Source organism: Musa acuminata, chromosome BXJ2-6 (genome assembly GCF_036884655.1).
Source record: "Musa acuminata AAA Group cultivar baxijiao chromosome BXJ2-6, Cavendish_Baxijiao_AAA, whole genome shotgun sequence".
NCBI lineage: Eukaryota > Viridiplantae > Streptophyta > Magnoliopsida > Zingiberales > Musaceae > Musa > Musa acuminata.
The window spans coordinates 41,608,645-41,631,816 of NC_088343.1; the positions used below are offsets into that span (position 1 = coordinate 41,608,645).

Consider the following 23,172-nt stretch of genomic DNA (forward strand, 5'->3'; position numbering starts at 1 on the left):
ACTTGGAAACCACTCATTAGTCATTTGTAATATTCAAACATTGCTGGGACAATCTGACATCAAATGCATGCCAAACTAAGGTCTGACAAATGTGCTGATGAGGGCCACTGACCACTGCACTCACTGTTGCTTGGTTGACCTCTCATAATCAGTGCTTCAGCTCAATATTCAATGGTGGAGGGTTCACAGCTTGGTGATCAACTGCAATTATCAAAATAAGGATTTGCCATCCCTCCACTGTCTTCCTCTCACAATTTTTGGAGAGTCCATGTCATCTTCTTGGATCTTAAGCATTGAAGAGGGAGGGGGAGATTATTTGACATGAAAACTATTTTTGGAGCTTAGCAAAAATACATTTTACTATAATTTCAAAAAAGAAGCTAAATTGAGATAAAGAAGGAAAAAAAAAAAAAAAAAAGGTTTCAGTTCATCTTAAAAAAACACTTTGATCATGTAAGTTGAATTATGTTTATCTTGAGAATCTCTTGGATCCTTAATCTTGATGCTTAGCATATATTGTCACAGGTGACCGACTACAAACGTTAACAAGTCTACTCCTTGACAGTGAAGCTGAGTGTGACACCCTCTTCAAAGGTTATACTTCTCTGCTTCAAAATAACATGGCAAGAAATATGCAAGGCAAAAATTCAAAAGTAATTCATGATGGGGGAAAACCACAAATGCAATATCTATGCCATTTTGTTTCCTCCTCATTCCCAATGAACATATGATATTAGCATCAAAACTGTAGATTTAATTCATCAATGATGGTTATGTAGTTCACAGGCTTTGCTGACCGAATTTGGGCTGGTCTTCAAGCACGTATGTCGATGAAGCCCATCCATATTCAGGCCCATAAAGCCCATAAAACTTATTGAAAACCTCAAAAATCAGCTTGAAGGTGAGCAAGAATTTTGAAGTTTGAAAAAAAATAAAAATTAAAGATAAACATTTTGGTTTATTATTCATAGCCCCGAGGATCTCTTCTCGATCGTAAAATTCTATTATTCGGCATAGGAATCTCCAAAAATTCTCAATGAAAGGAAATTTAAGAAACTTGCAAGAATGTGGAATGAAAAATGACTCGAGTCTCCAGTAATATTTATCTCTACTTGAGAGGGAGATTTAGAGGAGAGAGGGAAAAGAGTCAGACATTTGAGAGTGACTTGGGAAGATGGAGAAGCTGAAAAGGTAGGGAGGGCTATGAGAAGGATGAGGACGCAAACAGTGATGAGCTAGATAAGGATGTGGTGACTGAGACAGCCTGAGGTGGATTGCAGAGAAGAATTTGATCACGAAGCCTAAATCATGGATAAAAATCCTGTAAATTCTCAGCTAATGTTATTTCCTACACTCCCATGGAAAACATGTTTTGGAACAAAGTTATTTCCTCTTTCTACATTTGGAACAATTTTCATCAACTTCCTCTGTGAGGAAGTCAAATGAAACATGTTTCCCTTTTTTTCACTTGTATCAAAGCAAAAGAAAGAGAAAACAAAATTTAGGATCATAACTCAGACATATGGGTACTAATATGAATCAAAGGGATGCATTGATGAGAAAAATAATCAATTAAAATGTGCAGGAAATGAGTGTAACTATCACATAGTACCTCTTACCATTGGACTTTGTTAGAGTGTGACAGCACAGCACAGCACAGCACATCTATTAGGATTGCTAATGTAAATTGACTTGCTATTCCATTTTGATACTTTCACAACTCTTGTCCCTTTATTCTAATTCAAAGGCCAAGTGCTTGAAGGAAGCATCCTTCTCATTAGCAGAGACTTCACACAGTCTTCCTCCTCATTTCAGCCCTCCCACCACTTCTTTTTTTGGAAACATTAGGGAGATGTATACCTAAAACCCTAGTCTACTTACTATCCAATCTTTCTGCAACTTTCATATGCTAAGCTCTGAATACCACATAACCTTCTGGTTTTGTAACTAGGTTATGGGCAGTTTAAGTGCATGAAAGAAACATCTTTGTCATTCATCACACATTCTTCCTCCTCACTTCTCATTCCACCTCCTCCTCTTTCTTGCTGTATAACAAGAGTGGTACATCCTTAGAACCCTAATGCACATCACTCTTTTTCTGCAACTTCCATATCAACCGCTAGTTCATTGCCACTTAACTAGTGAAAGACATGCTTCAAGATATATGAAGTGGTTTTGGCTTCAAATTCTTGTGTATATTTGTAGATGGAGAAGCTGCAAACACTAATGCATTTACAAGTCTTCAGGAAAAATATTTCTTCCTTGTTGATGCTGCATGTTGGTTTATAGTTTGAAACCAGGAAGAGATGAACTTGGATGGACTCTTAAGAGAGAGTTCATGAGGTTATTGCTCGTGCAGACTGGCATGTTTCCTAACTAAATCTCTCACTGCATTTGCACACTCTGTTATTTTTCGATTGGGAAATGGCCATCCTCTTTGTTACTCTCAAAAGTTTGTGCATCTCACACTACTGATCCTTGGTATACAAGAAGTATAAAAGATGAGGCTTCGGTGCACATCATCGACCACACATCCTTATATTTATTATACAGCAATTGTCTTGTGCATACATGAAAGCAGATCGTAAGAAACAGAAACCAGAGATAGTCCAAAATTGTGATGTTTCAGAGGTGGTTTATGAAGGTTCATTAATTGTAAGAGAATGATAGTGATATTTGCAACTGTAGAAGAATATTTATGACATGTTTTTTTTTTTTTGAAACAAAAATTTATTACGACATCAAAAGACTTGGAGAGGTCTTCACGCAAGATTTCAAATAAATCAGAAGGACAATAGTTCTATCGAAATATAAATAGACTTGTCTAGTCTAGCTTTACAAGTCACTCAGTTGACTTATAGCAATGTAGAATATTTATGGCATATTAAGTGTGCAAAAATACACATAAAACTTGAATTAGTCAAAAGATGAGATGAATACTTCAAGACTTTTCCAAGGCAAGAATCTATCACACACTGCTCATCGAAGTGCAGACAACTAGACAAATAAGTTAACCATTAAAATAATGCAGGGATACAGAACAACCGGCCATCACTGAAGCTATCAGTTCCTGTCATTAGTTTCTTCCAACACAAGCAATACAGATTAGGAATTTAGGAGCAATCAGTGAAAGACTTGAACATTGTTTTCAGTTAACTCATATGAAACTCATGACTCTATTCTTAATAAAATAGGTTGATGTTATTTGCATCTCTGTAACTCTGAATTTAGAGATTTTTGACATCATTTAATTTCTTTTAATATCTCAAAAGTAGAACATAGGCATAGTATTTGGAGAAGGGAGGGACTTCGCTTCTTTGCTGATAGTATATGCAGAGTTTTATATTCGTGATATTTAATTATTAATAATATTTTTAGCAGAAAAAAAAAAACATAGGCGCAGTGTTGTTATGATAGAGAATTCAGAAACATGTACAAGAATGATGTTTCCACATCATGATGTGCTTCTGACCTAACTCACATTAATTCTTTTCTACGTCTGCAATGATGATCGTCTCTTTGGGGTTTCAAACCATATGATTGAAAGAGACATAGACCTAAATTATTGATAGTTGACTCAGACAACCATCCTTTTGGTTCTAATATGAAACTGATCAAAAATAGCATATAAAATTGGAAGCCATGGCATCATGACGTGAACTTAAGGTGGGAAAACAAACACAAGCAATGAAGGCCAAGGCATGATTTCTCCATGTCCGAGCTTACAGACCTGAATTAGAATGCAGGTATGCTATCTATCACAAGGATAGCAGGAGGAATACGAAGCCTTGAGAAGCTGGATTGGAGAAACTTGCACCTGAATGTTCTCCATGGTCATATGTGGATGCTCTTTGCGCAGACAACTGATGGTTGTTGACAGCCACCAATGTGATTTGCTGAATACATGGCCGACGCTAAAGACTTCGGACTGCAATCTTCCACCCCAAGGATCACATGAGGGGATGACTTCTCAATCAGCCTCGACATGCGGAAAGTGACGTGAATGCCTTGATAAGAGAAATGTTACGAGTAGAAACAAGAGAATCACAGTTACTGTAAAAGATCATCCAGGTTGACTTCACGAGGAACAGTGTTCGACAGGTTTCTGCAAGTTATTGGAGAATGGATTGGCAGAAAAGTCAATCAGTTAAAGTTTCATGTGGTGCAACATGCCCAAAACCAAATGTCCATCGACATCATAAAACTATTATCACTATATATTTGTAGGGTGATGGGGAAGAAGCTACAACAAACAGTACAAATGTGGAAGTGATAGCAAATATTATGTTTATTTGGTGACAGATGTGGCCTCACCATCAGCCACCCTATCTAGAAAATGGATTTGCATCAGTTAAGGTTTTATGTGGTGCAGGATGTCCAAAACTAAATCCATATCTACAACAATTGTTTTCTGATCAATGGACATAATTCCATGTCCACTCTCAATTACTGATAGCAAATAGATTTGTAGGATGAAAGTTGCAATGGTAGGACTTTGGAAAATGAGTTCATAGAATCTTACTGTATTAAATGCAAATATTATTTCTGGTTGGTGGCAGCTGTGGACTCACCATCGACCTCAGTATTTTTATCTTTTATTTGGCCACATAATTTCAAGGACTGCTTACAACAAAACTGGCCAACAGGAAATTTATGGAAAAGATTGTGACTATCCTATCGAATCAATTGTCTTTGAATCCTTGTTTATTTTTAATCATGATATGAAATTAGTAAGAAATAGATTTCTCTAAATATAAAGTTTAATAAGCATTACTTAGGACAGCAAATATAACTTCATTTCATCAAGAAACTGGCACTCTGTAAATAAGCAAATACTATTATGCAAAACAAGATAATTAAGAAAATTATTTTTTTCCTATCTCCCGTATGCTCCAACATTACATATAATGGGCATGGAGGAATTAAGAAATTGATGTGACCAAATATATATATATATATATATATAATTATTTATGGATCAAATGGATTTATTAAGAAAACTAGGCAGGAAATAGTGATGCAAAGAAATGTAAAGTAACTCAGAAGAAAATTTTAATAATTGAATAATCTATATATTGAACCCAAAATTCATCATGATTTACTATTGTTTTTATAAAAAAACCTGTATGGCTAATAATAATAATAATAATAATATCATTAATTTAGTTGAGATGTTTTTAAGAGTACAAGCATTCATGTGTGAGATCTTAGGGACTCGGAATAGACAAGCAAGTATTATCCCACAACATAACGAGCTTATGATTTTGAATTGTGATGTTTTTAAAGGGAAAAAGAAATATCAGAGAGGAAGTCAAAACCGAAGAGAAACACAAATTAAACCAAATAACTTGCAAATGTGTTGATTTCCATCACTAAATCTAATAATAAATTTTGTCACTAGATTTAATAAGACATCTAAAATTGTACAATTCATTAGAAAGTATGAAGGGTTAATTACATATTAACCTCTTAAATTAATTATATTTATATATTTTTAAAAATTATATTACGTTTTTTTTATATTTACAAAAGTAAAATATTTAATTTTATTTTTCCTTGTATCATCAATTTTGCTAATGAAAATATCATACCATGTGTTTAGTTCAAGGTAAATCTATGATATTTTCATTAACGACGACGTAAGGAAAAATAAAATTAAATGACTTGCTTTCATAAATATAAAGAATCTAATATAATTTTTAAAAACATAATAATCAAAATATTAAAAAACTAATTATTGAGATAATATACTTACCATTATCCTTTAGGATCCAATACTATCACGATGAATCCACTTGGGATCCAAATTTGATTTGGTCATAAGGTTATGAATCCAGTTGTGACTTCAAAGTTGCTATTGTACTCAATAGTTTATTGGATTCAAGACAAATCTGCCCTAATATAATTAGATGAAGACTCGACAGGATATCTATCATGTGAAGCCAGAGAGCATGCATCGACTCTGATTCATCGTTTTGGTAATTTCTCCTCACCCTTTCACTATAAATAGAAGCACCCACATAGTCTCTCTCTCTTCTCTCTCTCTCTCTCTCTCCAGCAGACAAAGTATAAGAGATCCAAGTGTCACCAGCACCATGAATGACATGGAGAACGAGTATAACCTGTACGGGAAGATCAAAGGGTTCATCGACGCAAATGAACTCGAGAGGTTCTTCACCAACCACCTCCTCCTCTTCCCTGCTCCCAACCATTACCTTTTGGTTCTTCTTGTCTTCTCTTCCGTCTCATACTGGAATCTGTTCTTGCTGATTATTAAGTGCTTCTATGTGCGATGGGTCAAAGAAAGATAAAGAGAATCCACCCAACAGAAGAATCCCATGATCCTTGGGACTCTTAAGAATCCATGACTAAATCCACAATCTTTATTTCAATTCATTCCATAATCAATCACGATCTTGGTTGAGGTTGTTTCTGTTCTTTCTTAATGATGCAGTTGGGGGCTTGAGGAGGTCATGTCGGGTGGCTACTGTGAGTCAAGCTTCCCTGAAGCTGCCACATCCTTGGCAGCCACGAGGAACATTTCCATGGAGAGGAGCCGGAGAAGGAAGCTCAACGAGAAGCTGTACGCTCTCCGTAGCGTCGTCCCCAACATCACCAAGGTAAACAAGGACTGCGGTAGATGAACAACAGGGATGATGTTCGATGCAGATGAATGATTGTTTGCTGTGGATTCAGCTCGATAAGGCGTCGATCATCAAAGACGCCATCGAGTACATTCAGCAGCTTCAGGAGCAAGAGAGGACGGTGCTGGCAGAGTTATCTCAGCTCGAGTCACTTAGAGAGAAGAAAGCATCACTTGGTGAGCTTGAGTTCGATGATCTACATTTCCTGCAGCGAAAGAAGAAGAGAATTGCTCTTGGTTCGCCGATCTCTTCGTCCATTGAAGTAGTGGAAGTAATCTCTCTCTCTCTCTCTCTCTCTCTCTCTCTCTCTCTCTCTCTCTCTCTTCTGGTTCTTTGTATTATTGCTTGGAATGCATGCAGCTCAGGGTGCGTGAAATGGATGAGAAGACAATGATGGTCAGCATCACTTGCACCAAGAAGAGGCACACCATGATCAAGGTCTGTGAGCTTTTTGAATCCCTTGACCTCAAATTCATCACGGCCAACATCACCAGTGTCTCGGGAAGCATATTGCACACACTGTTAGTTGAGGTATACTTCTCCCTCTCCATCACCTTCTTTGTGTCTGTGACTGTATAGCATCCAACTCTGTAAAATGATTACTATCTGCGAGTCCGAAATGATGTGAGCAAACAACCTCCAAAAAGAAGGATCACAATCTGCTCTTTGAAGATAAAAAAAGCAATATAAAAACACATTTGTTATGCATACTTAAACGTTCAATCATGGAGAATGATTGACCCAAATTAGTGTCATTGGCACGATTGGTGGAAGATTATGCATTTCTGCTATAATCATGTTATATTTTGCATTCTTTGGGACATTCTTTTCAGCAGTGGTTCAGTAAATAAGTAGACATTTTCTTTGTGGAATCTTTATGGAGCCACAGATGTAAAAGATAATTTTATTGTTTATTCCTAATCATTGTTTTGTTCATAGAGAAATCAACAAGACATTGTCATCTAACTAAAATTAATATCATAAAGGATATGAATCCTGAGTCACACATTTTGGTGTCATGGTAATTGAAAAAACCGGCCATCCTTCAGTGAGCATAGTATCCTTTTAAAGACATGATATGTTGAATCTTCCCTTTCTTTCTTTTATTCTGCAAGATTGTCATTTATTAGATAGTATAGTTCATTTTATTGGTCAACAGGAGAATAACACAACAATTGGCTCAGCCTCTCGTACCTGCTAAAAGTCTCTGAACCATGTTCAGCTTATTTATCACATGACTCTTCTTCAATGATTTCTCCTTTTTTGTCACACATTGTTGAAACCTTTTTGGTTCTACATGGTCTATATTCTATGATTTTTGTTCTCAACAACATCTACTGGGAATATGTGTTTATCACATCATTAAGCATGTGTTAAATCACATGGCAAAGATATAGATGAATAGATAGACAGAGAGAGAGAGAGAGAGAGAGAGAGAGAGAGAGAGAGAGGAGCTGCTTCCATAACAAATTTCCCCTGTTTCAAAAGGATTTTTGCTTGTCAAACTAAAGTCATTGGACAAGTTGATGTATCTCTTTCTAAAGTCACATGTAGACACTGTTGCATGGGCCTGAAGAAGTTTGAATCTTGGTCGTGAACAGTGATTAAACTTTGGTATCACTGAAGTTGTGGATCAGTCCGTACTTCAGATGTGATTGGTGAGTACTAGAGCAATTAGATTCCGTCACACCATTAACAACAACTTTGACTGGTCTTCTCATTTGACACAACTTTCTTGTCACTTTTAGAACAATTGTGACAGAAAAGTAAGGTTGGTTTCTGCTTGATTCTCATGAATCACGTGTCAAAGAATTCAGTAATTCGAGTGCAGATTTCATAGCCTATGCTTCTGCAAATCATCAGTAAAATTCTTCGATCTTTAGCAAAATTTTGTGGAGCTTAACTAATTGCTGCATCACTACCTAATACTGAGAGCATGAATAGTGAATTAGTCTAACGAGTAATCAAACTGAAGTAAGCTAGTTGTATGCAGACTCAAGAAATGAACGGCGCTCAGCTGAAGGAAAAGATTACGACTGCAATTTCAGAACTTCATGGCTCAAGGAACCCCATAAGTTACATCGAGTAATTGACACCGAGGGTTCAATGAAGTTGTCTTGGCCTCAGAAGCTTTCTTCATTCTTCTTAATCATGAATTCACTGGGAAAAATTATATTTTTAGATGATGATAATACCTATCTGTTTCCCCAGGCGTCACATTCTGAAACAAGTTGTGTACTGTTGAAGGAAGACAGGTATAGCTTGAGATGATGCTTCAAGGATTCAACTTTTGTGATGCTCCAACTTTATGTCAAAGTCATGCAGACATCAGTCTTGGAAGGATGCATTCTGTTTTCTTACGTGTGACTCAAAACTTATATGTAGTTTGTGAAGGCTGTTTATGATTTAGCTTATGGAAAACACAAACAAGGATCAGAACTTTTGATTGTAATGGTTCGGTTCATATCCACAGAAATAAGAAAGAATGTTAGGTTTTGGTCACTGAATCCTTTTAGTTTCTTTCTTCCTCAGCAAAGTGCTTGAAATCTGAGATCAATTCAGATGCTCGCTAAAGATTAAGGTGGGATTTGGCCTGCTTGTATCAGTTGTTTAGTTGAGAGATTAAGAAACTCTTCCTTTGGCCCAAAGCTTGGCTGCCATGGATTTGCATGCTTCACCTACAGGATGACCAGTTCAACTTGCTTCCATCATGAGACCAACCTTTGCATTTGAGTTGCTGTGCATGCGTTTCCTAGTCTAACATCATGTTGACCAAACAAGGTGGCAGGCAAACCTCTTTGAGCTCGTAGCAACCTCATGTTTTAGACAATGCACAACAACCATGGCTCTCTTGATTCTGGTCACTGACACACATACAGGCTCAAAACAGAGCCAGCCAGCCATAACTATGCTTTCACTACTGGAATATCCATTCAATAGTGGCAGTGTGGGTTGATTTTGGTGGCACTAGAATCGTGTAGCTTGTGTTTGAAGGATCATGTATGGAAGCAAGGCATCAGTAGATATGTTTATGTCGATCACAATTCTCAAGAACACACAGAATGAGAGGGTGTGAAGGGCTTTATCCAGATCCAGGAACAGAATCAAGCAACTTACAATGGAGTGTTCTAAAAATGGTCACGGGACTTGGGGGTAGATTGTTTGGCCCCAACGACCTTGTAATTCTCATATACCAACATACAACCCTGATCAAAATTTGATCCTTCTGAACATAGAACTGAAAGATGAGAGAAGAAGATCCTCATGAACTTCAAAATGATTTCAAGTTCAGTCTGTGAAAAATGATGACCAGGAAAGGGTACTTTGACTGATGATAACTTGGGGAGCTAAAATTTGAAGTTTAGATAGCACTACAATTGATTTGCAAGATAATTCAAGTACTGGTTGATATCATAAGAAGGTAATAGATAGATCATATCATCCAGATTTACCAACACCATAATTTTTTTAATATCGATAATTCTATAATTTTTGAAATTTGATCTAACTAACTACAAACTATAAGGGAAGTAGATTTTAATACCAAAAGAATAACCAAGAGATTCAATAATAAAATAAAAATACTCCTAGCCTATATTCAAAAAGAAATAAAAAATCAAATCTTTTACTATGCACTTCTCCTATGAAGCAAAGATGCAAATCTTTCTTGTTCTGACTGCAGCCTTATGCATCAAAATTAGGAAAGGATTTGATTCATAATCCCAGTGCAGTGAACTGGGTGAAGAACCAGTCTCACGTGACTCATTTGTCTGTCGTTTTCCACGTGACACGGCACGTGAAAGCTCGGGTATCGATCCGCACGAATCTCTAGAGGGCGGAAACGGTTTCTTCTGACAAGTGCTGTTCCCTCACCTACCTCACTGTTTCAGAAGACTGTTATAACGTTTGTAACGCATTCCACTCCGTTATAACGTTTGTAACGGGATATCATTTAAGATCCATTCAGGCTAAAACGATTTTTCATGAATATAATATTTAATGAAAAGGTATCACAGAGCAAATACAGAAATCCCTCTATCAAATCAAATTGAACGTACAAGATTGAAGGTTAAGATGTGTGTAAAATAGCATTTGACATTTTGATTTATTCTCATGCTGAAAAAAGAAGAAACTGTGATTTTGAACATAGTTTTAAATATGTTTCCTTTAGACCGTTTAAGATATTTTGTATATAGTGTTTTAGTATATCTTTAATATAACGATAAATAACCCGTTACATCCGAGAGAATAAATTATAACGGTTTAGAGGTGTGGCCGTCGCTTGCAGTAGTGCAGCTAATCAAGTGATGAAGATCGCCGTGATTAGGTTAAATAGAAGGAGTGTTCGGTCCGTCCGCGCTCCTCGTTAATATCTCCGAGATCTGCCCGAGCAGAAACGAAGCAGAAGGGGGTGGGAGGGGAGCGAGGAGAACTACGAAGATGGGTGAATCGAAGACGGTCCATTCGGCCCTCGTCACCTACACTTCCGTGATATCGCTCCTCACGCTGTGCCCCCCGTTCGTCATCCTGCTGTGAGATCTGATCTTCCTTCCACTTCTTTCTGTCTCATCGTTAAGATCAAACCCCACTGCTCGGCGTTTACCTCTTCTTCCGGTTGTTTTTGTCTATCATTAGTGTAGATATTTGCTTTCGTTTGTGTTTCTGCGGTATCTTGAGGAAGAAGAGCGTGCTTGATTTGGAAATCCTAGAACTTTGTTTGGTAGATCTTCTATTTTGGATCGCGTTTTCTTCATTTTGACATGAACGGATTCTTTTCTTTTTTTCCCCTTGTGCTTTTCCGATATCCGTCTAATTTGGTAATATAATGACTATGTTCGGCACTTTTCAGTCTTTATCTGAGTCGCATTTATTTCCGGTTTTTGTTGATTTTTGAGACAGTTCCTGGTTTTCCTATGTGTTCTTGTGATAGTTCGACGGAAAACGTCAGTTTGGCTTAAAATAAGAGTACTTTGTTCGACACTTGTTCTATTTCTCGAGTCTCTTTGGTCTTTTCGTTTCTTTTCGTTCTTTATGTTGATTTGTCCACATCGCAGTTTTCTTTTCGTGTCTCTTTTGGTGATTTCTGGTACAGGTTCTTGCTTTTCTTCCTGTTTTTGCGATATTTTTTCAGTAGAAAAATCCATCTGTTTGTTTACCAGAAAAATTTTCTCTCTCTCTCTATTTCGTTACGAAGGTATCAACTTTTAGTTTGATATGACTGTGCATTACTTCTCTTTAAAGTTCTTAAAACTTTCCTTTGGGCGTCACATTTGCTTAGTTCTGTATACCCAAATGATGTGATCTTTTTGCACTTCGTTCACTATATTGAGTGCTGAAAGAGCTATTGTAGTGTGTTTTCAGTTGTCTTAGGTGTGTAGTAATTGCACTTGTTTATAGTGAGTGAATACATTTGTTGTCTTGGTTAATTTAGTTATCTTTCTAGAAATAGTGATTTTAATCTGAATAGAGAACAGCATTAAGTAACCAGTCAAAGCATTTGTTCACGGCCCTTGGGTTACTGGAACTCCCTCATCCCTTCGTTCCTCCCACGTTTTAGTGTGCTATAATCATTTACTACTGTTGGTGATAACTTATCAGATTATCAAAAGGAAAATTGAGGAAATTTGCAATTTCAAATCTTCTGTGTGTATTTTATCAGTAGATTAATCTATGTAACAGAGTATCTGTTTAGGGTTTCATTTGATCCTAGTTCTTCAAGCTAACATGCTTTGATTTCTACTCTGGCCCATTTTTGGAACTGTCAGTTTGCTTTCTCATCATGAGTTTTTATTAACTAGATATACAATTAACTAAAGATAATACTCGTCCAGATTTTTCTTAATGTTTCAGGTGGTAATGATTATATCCATGACGTCATAAATCAGATTTGACATGTTAGTTATTTTTGCATGCCAAAATTTTCTTTTGTTATTAAATGCCTCTGTGCGCTTTCGTGCTTGTAATATTTTTTTTTATTTTTATACCTTGAAAACACTAGGCATGACTATCCTGGATGGATTACAAAGTGCTCATCTCATTATTTTATGCTGCAGATGGTATACAATGGTTCATGCTGATGGTTCAGTCTTGCAAACCTTTGAATATCTAAAGCAACATGGGCTGCAGGGTCTTAAAGATATCTTGCCTGCACCTTCCCCCATCGCATGGAAGTTAATTGCTTGTTTTGGTGCATTTGAAGCCATACTCCAGTTGGCACTGCCTGGTAAAAGGGTTGAAGGTCCCATTTCTCCTAATGGAAATATACCCGTCTATAAGGTTTGTCTTGGCATAATTTACCTCAAGAACCACATCAGCACATGTAACGTGCTGTGCATATATCCCTGTAGTTGTCAAAAGAATATTCACTAGCAAAATGAAAACTTAATGTTACAGAGCCTGCCTGATATTAGTATGCTACACTTGTTATATACAGTCAATGATGAAACCACTGTTAACAATGACTGTTAGCCTAAAATGTTCTGTCAGCCATGGAAAAGGTTATGCTGATGACTCTTTCAATTAAGCCTCTTTTTTGCTTGCTGTTTTCTTGTGACAATTCTGAGCACCTATCTGGTGTCTATTATTTATGGGTGCACTTATGATGGCACAAATTGAATACCTACTTTTTCCTTATTTTTCAGTAATTAAATCATCACTGCTTTAGGTGACTTATGATAATTATCTTCAAAAACAAATAAAAAAAGAAACCGGGAGTGAACTGGCAATTATATTACTATTTGAATGATCTTTGTTCTTGGAAGATGAAGTATCAACCTCAAGCTACCAAAAGATGAGCACTACCCTGAGTAAAGGGCACTTGTGTTTTACCATTTACAGAAGGCTCTGCATTCTGAGGCTTATATGTTAACAACTTAGACTCTTGAAGGCCTATTCTTTGTTGTTTTTATTTGTACATTTTATGTTTTGAATTGATGTTTTGAGCCACAGAAAGGCATTTACATATCATTTTATTTCTCCCCATTTTGCAGGCAAATGGCTTGCAAGCTTATGCTGTGACATTAGTAACTTATCTCAGCCTTTGGTGGTAAGTGTCAGTGTAATGTATGTTAGAAGTTACAAACTGTAATTTACAGACTGAAGTTCAAAAATATAATTTGCTGCTCATTTTTTTCCTTGTCAACATTGGGCTTAAATTTTTTCTGAACTTTTATTTCCGCTGAAGATGGTGTGATTGTTTAAGTTAATGAGCTTTTTCGTGCTAAAAATATTTAAAATTATATTTTGAAAAATGCAACATAAGATTTGAAAAATTAAAATTCTTTAATATAAGTTCTAAAACAAATGTCAACCACAAATTTTATATGCATATGACTGTTCTACTGCATTCTGTATAACATTTTAAGAAAGAGTTTTAAGGCACATGACAAAGTACTATATCTTATTTATGATCTTTTACTGCATGCTTTATTATTTTGATCTTATGCTCTAATAGTTTGTAATTTTTATCTGCCCCTCCGTTTCACTTCAACATAGTTACTAGGTTTTAACTGTGACTAAAATTGTTTTATTTTGGCCTTAAAGGTTTGGAATTTTCAATCCTGCGATTGTTTATGACCACCTGGGAGAAATTTATTCTGCACTTGTAATGGGAAGCTTAGTCTTCTGCCTTTTCTTATACTTAAAGGTGAGCTTCTCTTGTTTACATTCTAACTTTTTGTAGTGTCATCATTATGCTTAGTTCCTAATTTAAGATCCTCTGGTCTTTTTCCTAAGGGTCATGTGGCGCCATCATCATCTGATTCTGGTTCATCAGGGAACTTCATAATCGATTTTTATTGGGTGAGATAAGCACTTTATGAAAATGCATGTTCGTAGTTGTATTATGACTTTTATTTTTTTCTTGATTCATTGCAAATAAACACTGAGCAATTTTTAACCCATCACAAGCATATAATTCGAAACGAAAACCAAATTTTAGTATGTGATTGTGGAGTCTTGTTAATAGTTTATGATGTAAATAAACCTTTTATTAAATGATTTTTCAATTTATGTTAACCTCACTAAAATCACATTATGGCAGTTTTTAGCTCAGACCACATTTTTCTAAATTCAACTCTTTTGGTAGTAAATTCCTTGGGATATGTGTGTTAGTGTGTACACATGAGCATGTGTGGATAAGTTTCCTTACATTTTCTGGACCAATAGGGACCTGTTCCTGAATGATAGGTAATTAAGTAAAGAAAAATTGTCTTTGATAACACTCTAAAAGAACACTTTGGCAGCATGTCTTGATAGTCTGTCTCTTTTTCTATTATTATTAATTTTTTTACAAGTAAATTTTCTGATGCTTCTTAATGATGCACTCTAATCCATCTCAAATAATTAATGTCTGAAGTACCAAATATTCATGAATATCACTATAACTTATTTTCCCCTTTTGCATGTGAAACAACTTGTCTTCTTCAGCACAAAATATTATATAATTTTTTTCCATATGTTTTGTTCAACAGTGAAGACTTGTTTATTAATTAATGTTAATCAGCACAGCTACCTATATTAGTCATTACTGCCTTGAATATGCCATACAAAAATCAGGTAATAACATTGGCTTGCTGGCCTGCCATTGAGTTTTAAAATCTACAATCCCCATAAGAAGAGACCAAGAGCTGCACCGTCCAGTGGAAATAAATTTTACTTCAATTGGTAATTACTACCCTGAATGTGACAGGTCATCTCATGTGGGTATTTCTCTTAAATAATATATAGTTATGTAGACCAACTAAATCACTAAAATGTCAGACAAAATGCATATTCCTGCCAAGTGGTCCTAATGAATCAACGAGTAGCCATTCTGTATGGATGGCAACCCATGGGATGGAAGGGGTTTGTTTTATTTTTCTGTTTTCAGTCCCGTCCATATGTATGTGTGTATGGATCATATATACAACAACAAGCTACTTTTCCTATGATGGTACCTCATGTGAAATGGATTTAATAAAGAACTATGGATCATATATATTGAAATCACAGTTTAAAAATACTGGCAGGACCAATATGTCTGACCAAGCATCAGCAGGACCAATATTTCTGCTTGGTCCTGTTCAGGACATTGTTTATTTTTATATATTTTGTGTGTTGCTCAGTAATATTTTGACAGTATAGTTCAACATAATGCCCGATGATGTCATAGTGGTCCCATAGACTGTTAAAATTGGTATCAGACTAGTATCTAAAACCTTGTATGAAATATCCAATCATAAAAATTACTCTACATTCATAGTATTCCAAGATCATTCAAGTCACATTTATTTTCATATGTTTGAAAATTCTGATAAGAAATGGATTTTGTAACAAGTCAGGCTGGGGCATGGCTCCAAGCGTTGCCTGCATGTTTGATGTCTATCAAGGATGTCCAAGAGTCGCCCATTTCCCAACTGATGTCTGAGTCTAGCACCAAAGACTCCAAACCAATCAGGGTGAGGTGGAGGGGCACCATGGTTTGGATTGAGATTGTCATCCCTATCTGTTGTTTGAACATAATTGTCTGGTGGATGGTATTTCTAGAAGTTTTATCCTATAACTGGTTGATGTTTACTTGAATTTCCTTGAAAAAAAGACAGTTTAAAGATATCATAGTCAAGGTAAGATTAGGTGGAAACATGCTGGGCTAATTTCTTTCTTATTTATAAAAAAATAAGATTGTACTCATATTAGTATTTTAGCATGCTCTATGAGATGATTTTGTTCCACTTTTGTTTGTTCATGTGCTTTGGTTGATGTCATTTCTATGAACTGGTATATTCCTAGCTTGTTTGTATCATAGAGATATTGCATTACTTTGTGGAGTATTGTGCCTCATATTGTAAAGAATAATTTCCTTTATTAATCATTTAAATAAAAAAACTTTCAGCCTCTGTATTTTTTGGCTTTCTGCTGCATGAGAAGTTTCAATTTACATAGGGCCTTGACAAATTGATTTCTCCTCATGCAGGGAATGGAGTTGTATCCTCGCATTGGTAAACATTTTGATATCAAAGTTTTCACAAACTGTAGATTTGGTATGATGTCTTGGGCAGTTCTTGCTGTGACATATTGCATTAAGCAGGTTAGTCTTTTATGATAGTCCTTTAAACTAGCTTGAACCATGCATTGCACAGAGCATATGACAATAAATCAATACGTCAACTAATTTTATCGTATAACAATAAGAAAGTTACATGCAATCAAGGAACACCATTTTGTGCCAATGATCGTATTGGTCGCTAATTGGACCGGTACATACCAGTGTACCATATGTACGTTGGAACTGGTATATATAAAAAAAGGGGGTTGAAATATGGCCCAAAATTCAGAAAAAACTGTTTTAGGGTTTTTATCCTAATTTATTGGTATAAAAATATTTAAATAAGAATAAAGTGTGTCTAAGCCATAAAATGAATAGAAATTCTAGGTTATAAGGATAAAATTTATCTTTTCTGATCCAGGAATAATTTCGTCACATGATCTTTCATCAAAGGAAGTTGCTTCGATTGTTCTTGAATCACTAATAAAGAAAAGAGTTGATACGTCGAATTAGTGTTGAAACTTTAAGAAGTGAACAAAATAAATTATCCAGATAACATTTATTATTCTACAACCAAAGTGAATGATGGGAATCCATAGTCAGTGAATCAAGATCCTCGATCCTCGATCCTATGAAGTCGTATCTCGATATGATAGGTTTGTGAGATCCAATCCTTGAATAGCTTGCACGTGTGTCATCGATGCATCAACATGATGACAATCGTTACCTTAACCTTATCGTCATTAACAACACATGTCCGAAGAACCTCCTAAGGCAAGTATGATGGTGGTATATAGGGCTGCAGAGGTTGGAGTGTACTACAACTCTAGTAATAATCACTAAGAGTAAGAATGATTGAACCTGGAAAAACAATGACCAACTATCATCGTATATCTGCTAGTCATAAGATCTTCCATAATATGAAGACTACAAATACTACGAACACCTATCAGAATCGACATTGTAGACGCTCTATCATATCAGTGTCGTTGATCACATTCCCCCTTTGTTATCCTTTTGGCCATAAACGAGATGCATGGACCCTTGACCTCACTTGTGCTAGCCTCCATTGTGCCGCTTGGAACTGTCATCCCGCTGCTAAATGAACAGGTTTCTTCTCTTGTGTCCATGGATCCTTTAAGCCAATGAGTCTCTGAAATGACCATTTAGTAACTCTCTACTCTGGGTGTTTTGCTTAGATTTGGATTTTAAGTTCTTTTAATATATCTAAAGTGTCTACTTGCTTGTTTAGTCATGTTGCATGACTATATATGGGTTGATGTAAAAAGAGATTAGATATATTCCCTTTTATTTGGAAGATGAGATTGTGACATCAAAATGTGTATTTGGAGTGCGGCATCTGAGTTTTGGTCATTTGTATAAAGCATGTTAGTATATCTACTAGGTTTTTGTCTTTCTCTGCTCCTTTTTCTTTCAGAAGCTAACAGTGCTTTATCTGAGAATTTTGTGATATCTCCTTTGTCATTGTTGATTTTAGTTAAATCAAGATTTTATTATCTCCCTATCATTGTGTTGAAATTTTTTTTTTCATATTATACTTTGTTTTGCAGTATGAAATGAATGGACAAGTATCTGACTCTATGCTGGTAAACACTGTATTGATGCTTGTCTACATCACTAAATTCTTTTGGTGGGAAGCTGGGTACTGGTGCACTATGGATATTGCACATGACAGAGGTAGGTAAATTATTTTGTTTCTCCTGAGTTTTTGTTTCTTTACATATGTCTTAGATCCCCACATCTGAACATTAGTAAGTGACTGGATCCTTGGATCAGGATATTTTGTAATTTATTTATGTCCTGATATAGAGATAACCGATAGCTATGCAAATACATTAAGTTCATTCAGTCCCAAGTTCTTTAGCTTGTTTGAGATGATAGGATGGTTTTTGTATAACATCATTGCAGAATTTTCTCTTCAATTAAATTGCTAATGTCAATTTTACAATTAGAGTCCAAAACCTAAATCATGTTAAGCAACTCATGCAATTTTGCATTTTGTTGCACTCTTTGCTCAGCTGGATTCTATATCTGTTGGGGATGCTTGGTATGGGTTCCATCAATCTATACTTCCCCTGGGATGTACCTTGTCAACCATCCTGTTAGCCTAGGCACCCAGGTAAATAATTTGTCTTCTCCTAATTCATAATTGCATGAAACATGAAGTATTTACTCAAAGTGTGTGCTTTTTTTTGTTTTTCCTTTAACTGGCAAGCATTGAACTTCTTGATCGTGTTTTTAATGGGTCCTTTGCTTTGCAGCTTGCACTTTTCATACTTGTGTCTGGACTTCTTTGCATCTACATTAATTATGACTGTGATAGACAAAGGCAAGAATTCCGCAGAACAAATGGGAAGTGTTTGATATGGGGAAAAGCTCCATCAAAGGTTTGATCTTCTTCACAGACCATCTAATCTGGCAATATAACTGTGGACATTCAGAAAATGCTTGCATATGTTTCTGAAATTTTAAACACTTTGACCTTGACAGATTGTAGCCTCCTATCGTACCGAGAAAGGGGAGACAAAGACCAGCCTTCTCCTAACTTCTGGATGGTCAGTCGATGATAGATAAGCATTAAGTGCTGAATCATGATCCGAAGTTGTATTTCTGTATCATTCTTTATATGATTTGTTGAAGATATTTAAACTAATATATTCCATAAATTTATTGACAATGATTTCAAATCATGTTTTGGCCAGGATAATTTGGGTGTTTTCAGAATAAACTTTACTAATTTAGAGGTTCTTGGCAGGTGGGGTGTATCTCGTCATTTCCACTATGTGCCTGAGATATTAGCTGCATTCTTCTGGACTGTTCCGGCCCTTTTTAACCATGTAAGTATTTCTTTATCTGTTTATCCTACTTTTTCAGAGATTGATTTTATTTTTTAGGATGTATCTAACTTTTTATTTCTGCGATACAGTTCCTACCATATTTCTATGTGTTGTTTCTGACTATTCTCCTCTTCGACCGAGCAAAAAGGGATGATGATCGGTGTGCATCCAAGTAAGCAAGCTGAATTGCATTGATGATTGGTTTTTCTTTTCATAGTTGCAGTTGTCACACATTTTATCATCAAGGGCACTTAAGTAAATAATTTCTAGGCTATACCTTTAATGAACTGGTGCACATTTTGTATCAGATAGACACAATTATTTATATCAGTGGTCACACCAGTTACTTGAAGTTCTCGGGTTGAACTTTATGTGTGCACTTAATCACAGTGCTTTGCATCATTTGGTTGTAGTCAGTTGAGGAACTTCAGGAATTTTTGGTTTATTAGAAACAATGATGCTCCTATCAGCAAATGTAAATGGTCATTTCAGCCTGAATCGATAAGATATTTATGATATGTGAAAGCAAATATATTTATTGTTTAAACCAAATTTTGGGTGATTCTGATTCTCTAACTCAATGATTAATCTAGTAGAGGTTATATTTTGAAACGTTATCAATTTTATGACATTTATTAGCATTTATAAGTGTAACATTTTACCTAACATATTTATCAATGTGTACTCTATTTATGACATTTCCTTTTGTGTTTTTAGACTTCACCAGAGTTGATCTTATATATTCTCTGCTATTTTCCAAACTTTTTGTGGTACAGCACATTTCATTGTGGCCATGTATCACTTCAACTTACATAAAAGATAAGCAACATAGACTGAAACAAGAAAAATGATGTATCATGTGGGCAAAGCTAATATTTCTGAGATATACCACAGTTAGCTTCCACTATTTTCAGAACATTTGGGTCACGTGGGAAGATACAAGTTATACAGGATGGCCTGAACTGTTACTGTGGTATTTATTTGACCTGTCTGATAGTATAGGGAATTTGGTGTGCAATTCATTTTCTTGGTTGCTTTTAGACAAAGCCTGCAGAAATAAGGGATAAGCCATGAATCATGGCATGCAAGTGTGGCTATCAAGGAGCATAGTAGGCAAATTGTTAGATTTGTGCACTATAATTTGTTTGACATAGGAGTTGATGCATGGAACTTATTTTCTCATTTATTTTGAGACCCATAGGCACACAATTAAGTCATTAGTTATGACTCTTTGAGTTAACAAGACCAGCCCGGTGTTCTATGCTAAAATTCTAGTAATTTCTTCCTTGTGCTTTCTGCTTCATTAATGATAATTAGGATGGGTGGATGGGTCTTCCCACCTTGAAAGGAAAAAAATACTGCAGGAGCCAGCACAACTGAATGCAATATTTAGTGTTTACACATATTTGTTACTTCATCATGCATAAACTACAAACTTATATTTCTTGAAAGTACAGCCGAGTGGTTGGCACATGTTTGTACACATGGTTGCAATTTTTTTACAAGCATGCAGGGAAATTAATGCGGTTTCTTTTCCTGAATATTACATTCTGGAAATGCATTAATCTATGTGGTTGGTTCTTAAGGCAGCAGGCAGTGCCTCTTGTCATTCCTGCCTGGTTTTCATGACCCTAGTTTGGAAGCTGTACTTAATATTGTTGGAATGCATAGTTATCCATCTTATTTACCTGCTTGATGTCATTAAGGTATTTCTCCAGCAGCTTTTCATTCTTACGATCACGGATATACTGTTACAGGTATGGCAAATACTGGAAGATGTACTGCAATAAGGTACCCTACAGGGTCATACCTGGGATCTACTGAGTATTTCTGGTTGGTGGGCCTTTCATGGCAAAAATGCCCAGCACATGAGGCGGCATTGCTTTGCATGCAGTTGAATTTACTTAAGATAATATTTATGCTGTTCAAATTTATGCATGTACTTGTACTAATGCATGTAGTGTGACCCTTAACCATCAGGCTTGTGTGGAGAGTTGTGGATAATCTTTATGGCCATCTTGCTGAGTCAATTTTCCTTTGATGTAATCAAGCCAGTATTATCCAAATCATCATCTTTATGGCTTTTATGTTGGGTAAATTGGGTTTATCTGTGATGATGACATATGTGTGCTTTAATAGTCTGGATTCATTACAGTTTTAAGAAACCAGTTTTATACTAATATTGTGTTTTTCTGATGGACGGAGTCCATCATCAGAATGTAAGAGATGTAGCCAGTCTACTGTTCACCAAAAAAGGAAATTCTACATTCTACATAATCAAAATGTTAGAAAGGGATCTAATATGCCAAGATTCTTGATTTTTAGGGATTTATTAAAAATCATGAATTGGTATCTAAAAACAAGTTTAAGGTGTTTCTTATCCATGTTATATATTGCTAGGAAAGTATCTCATGCCGAGTCATAGGACTATATCAACGCTATTATGTCAACTGTTCATGTGTAATCGAGAACGTGTCCAAATAATCTGCATTAGATGAGTTAATTATAGATTATTTTTTGTTGTTAGACTATTTTGATCTTTAGACTTAAAAATTTATATTATTATAAAAATAAAATAATTAATTTTATTTATCCAAACGTCGTTAGTTTTATCGAAATATTCTAATTATGTTTTTGACGATGTTGGATGATAGTGTTGTTGGAGGTCGTAGGTGACTTTTGTAGATGAGAAGGGAGAGCGATGATGCAAATGTCAATAATTGACAACTGTGTCGATGTCGATGCAAATGCAAAGTAACAAAAGGGTCACTCGACATCTGCATTGGTGTAGACGTAGATGTAGATGTAAAGCGTCACTTGGCATCTATATCAATGTTGATGCAGATGCAAATTTAGAGTGGTGCTTGCATCTGTGTCAACGTCGATAACGATGCGGGGAAGGACGATGTCGCTTTATATTTGCGTCGACACCGATGTAGATGTAGATTGCAAAGCTTTGTTCGACATTTGTATTGACATCGACGTAGATGCAAAGCAACATTGCTCTAAATTTGTATTCGTGCTAATATAGTTGTTGAGCGATGTCGAGCGATACTAATGTAGATGCAAAGCGTTAGTATCTGCATCATCACCTCACCTCTGGCCATCGCTCTCCCTCATCCATAACAATCACCCGTGACCTCCAATGACTTCGCTATCTACCACAACTGAAAACATATATTGGATATTAAAATTATTTTTTCACCTATTATTTTTATGCGACGATGTTATGATAAATGAAGCTAGATGTTTTACTTTCATAACTATAGAGATTTCAATATAAATTTTTTAAGTTTAGGGATCAGAATACTAAATAGATCTAACTACAAGGTAATTTATAATTAACCCGCATTAGACTAAGCCAATGGGGTCAAGTAATTAGTTTAGCTAAGAAATCAAAGGATTAATAACAATTAATAGTACATGAGAAAAGAAAATATTGAGATGTTTGGATTTAGTATTTACTTAGATTTTAGTTTGATTTCTGAATATCTTTTCTTGGTTTTTTTTTTTTCCCTTTCCACATTTTGCTACTAATAAACTTATATATGGAAGATCACATTTTACTAATTAACAATTTATATCAATCTTTTAACACTATATATCAATCCTGTTCAAATGGCAGGATTATTATGAAATAAATAAG

The 23,172-nt window shown here is 35.6% G+C and overlaps 2 protein-coding genes across 2 annotated transcripts; both read left to right on the forward strand.

The window, feature by feature from the left end:
• Positions 1–6,041: 6,041 nt before the first annotated feature.
• On the forward strand, positions 6,042–9,137 carry LOC103989875 (transcription factor bHLH35). Its single transcript, XM_009408820.3, has 5 exons — positions 6,042–6,169; positions 6,455–6,620; positions 6,697–6,915; positions 7,005–7,175; positions 8,638–9,137. Exons 1-5 carry the CDS (start codon positions 6,096–6,098, stop codon positions 8,731–8,733), a joined length of 726 nt encoding a protein of 241 aa, XP_009407095.2. The 5' UTR covers positions 6,042–6,095; the 3' UTR covers positions 8,734–9,137.
• A 1,815-nt stretch (positions 9,138–10,952) lies between these two features.
• LOC103989528 (7-dehydrocholesterol reductase) lies at positions 10,953–21,624 on the forward strand. Its single transcript, XM_009408397.2, has 13 exons — positions 10,953–11,176; positions 12,698–12,920; positions 13,634–13,689; positions 14,187–14,289; positions 14,379–14,444; positions 16,597–16,710; positions 18,240–18,366; positions 18,708–18,808; positions 18,951–19,076; positions 19,180–19,244; positions 19,445–19,526; positions 19,616–19,698; positions 21,284–21,624. The coding sequence occupies exons 1-13, from the start codon at positions 11,085–11,087 to the stop codon at positions 21,348–21,350; spliced, it is 1,305 nt and encodes a 434-aa protein (XP_009406672.2). The 5' UTR covers positions 10,953–11,084; the 3' UTR covers positions 21,351–21,624.
• The last annotated feature ends 1,548 nt before the right edge of the window (positions 21,625–23,172 follow it).

What these genes read in the sequence shown, in the direction of transcription:
- LOC103989875 (XM_009408820.3), top strand. Translation starts at nt 6,096, where the DNA reads ATGAATGACATGGAGAACGAGTATAACCTGTACGGGAAGATCAAAGGG. An exon ending in GACGCAAATGAACTCGAGAG is followed by an intron (nt 6,170 to 6,454) that starts GTTCTTCACCAA and finishes TTAATGATGCAG; the next exon opens with TTGGGGGCTTGAGGAGGTCA. An exon ending in TGCACACACTGTTAGTTGAG is followed by an intron (nt 7,176 to 8,637) that starts GTATACTTCTCC and finishes AGTTGTATGCAG; the next exon opens with ACTCAAGAAATGAACGGCGC.
- LOC103989528 (XM_009408397.2), top strand. Translation starts at nt 11,085, where the DNA reads ATGGGTGAATCGAAGACGGTCCATTCGGCCCTCGTCACCTACACTTCC. An exon ending in GAAATATACCCGTCTATAAG is followed by an intron (nt 12,921 to 13,633) that starts GTTTGTCTTGGC and finishes CCCATTTTGCAG; the next exon opens with GCAAATGGCTTGCAAGCTTA. An exon ending in GGGGAAAAGCTCCATCAAAG is followed by an intron (nt 19,077 to 19,179) that starts GTTTGATCTTCT and finishes TGACCTTGACAG; the next exon opens with ATTGTAGCCTCCTATCGTAC.